The 7,160-nt window shown below is 43.7% G+C and overlaps 1 protein-coding gene across 1 annotated transcript; it reads right to left on the bottom strand.

The window, feature by feature from the left end:
* Window positions 1-1,882: 1,882 nt before the first annotated feature.
* On the bottom strand, window positions 1,883-2,898 carry LOC117059167 (olfactory receptor 5B21-like). The gene has a single exon (XM_033170719.1). The coding sequence runs from the start codon at window positions 2,850-2,852 to the stop codon at window positions 1,890-1,892; it is 963 nt and encodes a 320-aa protein (XP_033026610.1). The 5' UTR covers window positions 2,853-2,898; the 3' UTR covers window positions 1,883-1,889.
* Window positions 2,899-7,160: the final 4,262 nt, after the last annotated feature.

Genomic DNA, 7,160 nt, shown 5'->3' with positions numbered 1-7,160 from the left:
AGAATAGTCGAAGACTGTTTTGGTTCAAAGTCTGATCCAAATCCACTTCGTTGGTCTCATAACTGGAATCTCCAAGTGGCCTATTTCTTGAGCATTCATGTTTGCTTCCACAGAGCTTATATACAGTAGAAGTCTGATTATACCAAAATACATAATTTGTCAATTTCAATTTTAAAACTCCAACTTTCAATAAGCAAATATCCATTGCTGTCTTGTTTCTCCCATCAGCAGTGCTATGTGAGGACAGTCACACAAGTAATTTACCATCTCACACAATCTGTTGCTGAAGGATCATGTATCAGTTCTGCCATTTGTATTGATGTAAACCTCCAGAGTGTATTTTTTTTAATAGCTAACTATTTAGCTCTAGGGATGCGGGTGGCGTTGTGGTCTAAACCACAGAGCCTAGGGCTTGCCGATCAGAAGGTCGGCGGTTTGAATCCCTGTGGTGGGGTGAGCTCCTGTTGCTCGGTCCCAGCTCCTGCCAACCTAGCAGTTCGAAAGCACACCACAAGTCCAAGTAGATAAATAGGTACCGCTCCAGCAGGAAGGTAAATGGTGTTTCCGTGCGCTGCTCTGGTTTCACCAGAAGCGGCTTAGTCATGCTGCCCACATGACCCGGAAGCTGTCTGCGGACAAACGCCGGCTCCCTCGGCCTATAGAGTGAGATGAGCACCACAACCTTTACCTTTACCCTTTACCATTACCCTTTATTTAGCTCTATCCCCTGTATATTTTATCTTATTGCTTTGGCTAGTGGCTAATGCAAATAAAGTTTCTAATCCACACAATCTGTTGCTGAGCTGATGAGAAAACAATGCAAAGGAATCCTGATTTTTGGTACAATTCAATAAGCAACTATCTCATGACTGACCACTGGGTGTCAGCAAAATCATCACCCATGGCTTGGTTTCTCCCTTCCACAGCAAGTAGTACTACAGGGTACTTGCTAAATTGACAGTTCATTCTCATTTTTCATTTTTAAACAGCTTCACCTTCAAAAGCCACATAAACACTTAACTGAAGTGAGTTTCTGTGGGGGGAATCCTATGGCGAGGTCTGCCAGGATTTGCAGCTGAGGAGGTAGCAGATCACTGGATCAGCAGACTGATTCCTGGTTCAGTGGGGTTCAACTAGGATTAAGTTCCCAACCCTGGCTCAGCCACAGGTAATCCGCTTGCTCATTCGGGATTAGCTGGCTGACCCAATGCTGGTGTAAGTCCCCCAAAGGGTGGGGGGGTGAGACCAGAGAGTGGGTTTTTTGACTGGATCTTAGGCTCATTCACATTACCTGGCAAACAATTTAAATAATTGTTTTCCCTCTTACAAGCAGAGCAGCAGCAACAGCCCTGCTGCACAATTCGGTTTGGATCTGTAACTTTATGCTGGTTTAATTTACACCTGCATGCCTTGCACCAGTTTCTTAGAAGTCTCCTCACAATCAGAAATTCTGCCTGTTACGACAACTGAAGGCAAGGGGATTTGGGGGCTAACAGGGAGAGAGGATCAAATCACTTCATATTTCTCGAATCAGTGCTATTTTTCTAGAAAAAGAGGTACTGGAACTCACCATGAGCATCTCCTTTGTTCTCTTAGAATGACAACGGTGCCCACATGAGAGGTGCTAGAACTGAGTCACGGTGAGTTCTGACGGGGGGGGGGAGCCCTACCTGGAAAAATAAGTTGGAATTAACAAAACTATTTTCCAAAACCCAGTTTCAAATCTTAAAGGGGAGGGGGTCACAAGTGCTAAGAGTTAGTTTCCCAAAGACCACTAACTGAACTCCTGGTGGTAGTTAATTTTGAAACCATAAATTTATCTTAAACATATCCATACAAAACATTTCAAAAAGAATGGACAGAATACCCAATGTTTGTTTGTTTTTTAATCAGTTTCTATTCAACCCATGCTGTACCCAACACTTATGAAGAACCCTTCTCATTGACTCCTTGACCTCTCGGTTCCTCAGACTGTAGATGAGAGGGTTCACCAAAGGTGTAAGAATAGTGTAACCCATAGAAAATACTTTGTTCAAGTCTACCAGGTCATTGGTTTCTGGCAACATGTACACAATTATGAGTGTCCCATAAAAAATGGTCACAACAGTGAGGTGAGAAGAACATGTTGAGAAGGTCTTTTGTCTTCCTGCAACAGATGAAATTCTCACAATTTTAGAAATGATGCAGATATAAGAAGTCAATGTTAGAAGAAAAGGAGGAAGAGTGAACGCAGAACACAGAAGGAATATTAGTGTAAAAATAAGTTGTGCATTACTGCAGGACAGTTTTAGAATTGTATAAGAGTCACAGAAGAAATGGTTGAGTATATTGGGGCCGCAGAAAGTTAATTGTGACATAAACAATGTTACTATGGCACTGGCAAGAAACCCAGTGAACCAAGATCCACAAGCCAGATGTCGACAGACCATGCTATTCATAAGTGCTGAATATTGCAAAGGTTTGCATATTGCTAAGTAACGGTCATAAGACATTGCAGAGAGAAGACAGCATTCAGTGCCAGCCAAGCCACCAAAGAAGAAATATTGTATGATGCAACCCTTAAAAGGAATGATTTTATTGCCAGAAAGGAAACTGGCCAGCATCCTGGGCAGGATGGTTGAACTGTAGCAAACCTCTAGACATGACAAGTTCCCTAAGAAGAAATACATGGGGGTGTGAAGATGTCGATCAACAACAACCAGTACAATGATGAGAATGTTTCCAGCCATGGTCACAATGTAGATTAAAAGGAAGAACAGGAAGAGGGGAATCTGTAGATCCTGGATATCTCCGAATCCAAGAAGAATAAATTCTTCAACCTCTGTTTGGTTTTTCATTTCCCTGTCTCTCATAATATTACCTAGGGAAACAGTAAGTGCAAAGAGAATTGAAAAATAATTACAAACATACAGGTATATGCTTAAAGTAGTTGCACTTAGTTCCCACTGAAATAAATGGGACTAAAGGTAAGCATTGTCTAAGTTGTTCTAATGATTTCAGTAGGACCTTAGTTGAACCGAGTCGGGATCCAATCCACTCTTTGCTTCCGTTTCATTCATCTCAAATACAGAGAGAAGTTATGAACTATCATTTTCAGATGGATGATGGCATAAAGTAATTTGGATGTGTTGCTCCACATCATCACAATATCGTTGATGGTCTAAGAGTTTCATATAATTAATATTTGATGGACTCATTAGAGTAAGAGTGATTGTGCTCTGAATATATGTCACCTAAGCTGCTGTTTCTGCAGCATTCCTGCAATGTTTACTTACAGCAGACATAGAAATGTTTGACATCATGGTGAATGCAGACTGATAAATATCTACTGTACTCTGCCAGGTCTCCGAAAAAGCCTTTGGTTTTGCAGTCTCATGCATACTATAGATCAGAAAGCATTGATAGGGTGACAGTTGTAGTCTTCCTCTCCCACAAACAAACAAACAAAAACAAATTAAACCCTTTATGTCTGTGGAAGATGCCATAAATTAAATTAAATATGTTTATGAACTAATGGCTGGTCTCTCGCTGCCTTTTTCTCCTACACACATTATTCCCACTACCCAGAGGTTTATGGGCCTCTGCAGCTGATGTTATTGCCTGGCTTTCACTCTTTCTTTCTTCCCTACATACTATCTGTATTAAAGCTATACATCAAGCATAAGATGCTACCATCTTGGTAGCCCCCTTTAACATGGGTTGAATCTTGAGAAGCTTAATCAGTCTGGGGGAACATCTCTGGATCCAACCGTAATAATACTAAAATACTAATACTAGCACTACTAATAATTTATTTATAACCCACCCATCTGGCTGGGTTTCCCCAGCCACTCTGGGTGGCTTCCAGCAAAACACAAAAACACAGTACAACATCAAACATTAAAAACCTCCCAATGCAGGGCTGCCTTCAAATGTCTCCTAAAAGTTGTGTAGTTCTCTATCTCCTTGACATCTGATGGGAGGGCATTCCACATGGAGGGCACCACTGCTGAGAATACCCTCTGCATGGATCCCTGTAACTTCACTTCCCATAGTGAGGGAACCACCAGAAGACCTTTGGAAGTGGACCTCAGCTATTTGAATATCTGGTGCACCTTACGATTTGAAGATCTGAAGCTCCACTATCCAGGCACGACATGCCTTTCTTCTCTGCTCTGGGCCATTATACAAAACATTCACTGAAATAGGAAAACCTTTACCTTAAACAGGTCTACTCCTGATGTATTTTTATTCCTCCACTAAAAGGGAGTGAGCAAGCAATGCCAACTGCCTTCCCTTCCCATACATATCTCTGATGTCACCCCATTCAACCAAATATGATGTTATGGACTTCTGTTGTCCTGATACTGTTCTTATCCTCAGCTAACTTCCCATTGCTTCACTTATTGTTTCACTAATTCCCATCTGGATTAATTACTTGTCCTCTCATCATAAACAGTCTGTTCTTTTAGCAGATCAGTAAAGGATGTTTTAATACTGCAGTGAGTAGAATGCTGCTGAGTAAAAGTCAGGGAGAAACTAGTTTCCAAGGATTGCCGTTTCCAGTGCACCTAGAACTGAAAATTCTATCATAGCTGTAATGATCTGAAGCAGACAAGCAAGCCCCAATAAGAAGTAATGACTCTCTGGCAGTTTTATGCATATTTATTTACAAAAACAACACATCCAGAGCACGGCTTCTCGCCTGCTCGCATTGACGATAGTTGGTCAGTCTGAACTCCACTGCTTCCACAGCAGGAAGGATACCAAATTTCCACCCTTCCCTCTTGCCTATCCATTGTCCTCTGACCTTATCCAGTCTCCTAGAACAGGGACTGAGAGGCTGGTCTTCCCCCTTCCCACTTCCACTCGACACACTCTCAGTCCTCTGCTTATCTGCTGATTGCCTAGCAGTGCTCTGGCTGCCTCCCAACTCTCCCACTTTTTGACAGCTAACTTCTTTGGGAAGGGGGGAGTTGAACTGCCCCTTCTCGGCTCTGTCAGCCAGCTCTCATCTGCACAGTCTTCCTCACACATAGCTCAATTTCTAAGTCTGACTCCTCCCCTGCACTCTGGTGAGCCACGTTCCTGACAATAGCAGCATTTCAAGTGCAAGGGAGAAAGTGAGCGTGGGGGAAAGAATAAGGAAGAAAGAGGATACGGCCGTTGTGGGAAACCTTTTCACTATGAATGGTCATTAATGCAGGGGGAAACTCAATAGGACACAACACAGCTGATGGTATGGGAAGCCAGAGCTGAAGGTGGATGGAGCCAGAGCCAATAGTGGTTGCTCTTTCTAGGATTGCAGGACTGTATGGATCTCTCTCTGTCACCCCATGTCTTCAAGCAGCATAGGCTGATGGCTGCAAATGTATATTGAATAGTGAGTTCTCTGCCCCAGAAAGTTTCCTGGTCATGTTGAAAATGTAGGGAGAGGTGGATGTACCATTCCCAGAGGTCTCCAAATCCAAGAAAGATGAATACTGTTTGATTTTTCATTTTTGTGTTCACAGTTATGTTATCTAGGGAAGTAGTGGCAACAGGGGTAAGATGGATAATAATAATAATAATAATAATAATAATAATAATAATAATAATAATAATTTATTTATACCCCGCCCATCTGGCCGGGTCTCCCCAGCCACTCTGGGCGGCCTCCAACAAATATCAAAATACAATACAGAGTCACAAATTAAAAACTTCCCTAAACAGGGCTGCCTTTAGGTGTTTTCTGAATGTCAGGTAGTTGTTTATTCCCTTGACTTCTGACGGGAGGGCGTTCCACAGGGCGGGCGCCACTACCGAGAAGGCCCTCTGCCTGGTTCCCTGTAGTTTTGCTTCTCGCAGTGAGGGAACCGCCAGAAGGCCCTCGGCGCTGGATCTCAGTGTCCGGGCTGAATGATGGGGGTGGAGACGCTCCTTCAGGTATACAGGACCGAGGCCGTTTAGGGCTTTAAAGGTCAACACCAAAACTTTGAATTGTGCTCGGAAACGTACTGGGAGCCAATGCAGATCTCTCAGGACCGGTGTTATGTGGTCCCGGCGGCCACTCCCAGTCACCAGTCTAGCTGCCGCATTCTGGGTTAATTGCAGTTTCCGGGTCACCTTCAAAGGTAGCCCCACGTAGAGCGCATTGCAGTAGTCCAAGCGGGAGATAACCAGAGCATGCACCACTCTGACAAGACAGTCTGCGGGCAGGTCACAAACCTTGGTCCTATTTGAAGGACACAGAACTAATATATATTTAGAATTCTGCTAGACTGACAATTTCATCTCATAATTCAAAGGAAGTGAGAAATGTTATATCATCCTTTAGGGCAGGGGAAGGGAACTCATGACCCACCAGCCCCATGCAGCCCACCAAGTCCCAATTGCTCATGGACAGTGGGGAAAAGATCACTGTTCCCATACAGTGAACAGAAACAGGCGCACCAGGTTCCGCCCAACATTGGGTGGGGGGCAGGTGGTGTGTATATGACATCACACGGTGGGAGGAGGCCCACACAATAGTTATGCACTGTGCTGAAGAGTGGCACAGTATGCTTAAGGGCTTACCTGGGAGTAAACCCCATTAGTAGACATGCATATCCTCCAACATGTCCAGGTCAGAAACTGGGCTGTGTGTCTTCCGGGCAGTGCTCCTGGGCAAGTGAAGTGACCCATGTGAAATCGTAACTGCCCCCCCCAAAAAAAAACACTTTTGCGGGGTGAGATCTCTGTGTCCAAAATGGCCACTGCACTCTCGCACAAAAAATAAATAAATGGTATGTTCTGGTATGGACATAGTTAAGATTTAGGCAGATGGAGGCTTCACCCCAACCCTATAGAGTCCTTGAAGGGATGAAGCATATCTGCTTTAAGAGCCAATATGAAAGGAAACAATGATGGCATTATTATGTAAAGACTAGGACTGCGCACAGCACCCTTAGCTCCAATCTAGGAGGCATCAGGTTGTCCCACTGTTAGGGCTGCCATTACTGAAATTACTGGGATTTCAATGGTGGAAGTGATTGGATTTTCGGGGGGGGGGAGTGGCTCAACCACTTGGGGAATTTTCTATTATTATTTTTTTTTTAAGAAAAAAAAAGCTCAACAATTGTGTCTGGATTTTCACTTCTTGAAATATGGCAGCCCTACCCACTATGAGTCAACCTGAGGCCCATCATCCCTCCCCCTCAGTA

Source organism: Lacerta agilis, chromosome 14, assembly GCF_009819535.1.
Source record: "Lacerta agilis isolate rLacAgi1 chromosome 14, rLacAgi1.pri, whole genome shotgun sequence".
Taxonomy (NCBI): domain Eukaryota; kingdom Metazoa; phylum Chordata; class Lepidosauria; order Squamata; family Lacertidae; genus Lacerta; species Lacerta agilis.
Note: the sequence above shows the minus strand (reverse complement) of the source record. Positions and strands in the feature narration are given on the sequence as shown.

Excerpts from the sequence above, each read along its gene's own strand:
- LOC117059167 (XM_033170719.1), bottom strand. The coding sequence starts at position 2,852 with ATGAGAGACAGGGAAATGAAAAACCAAACAGAGGTTGAAGAATTTATT.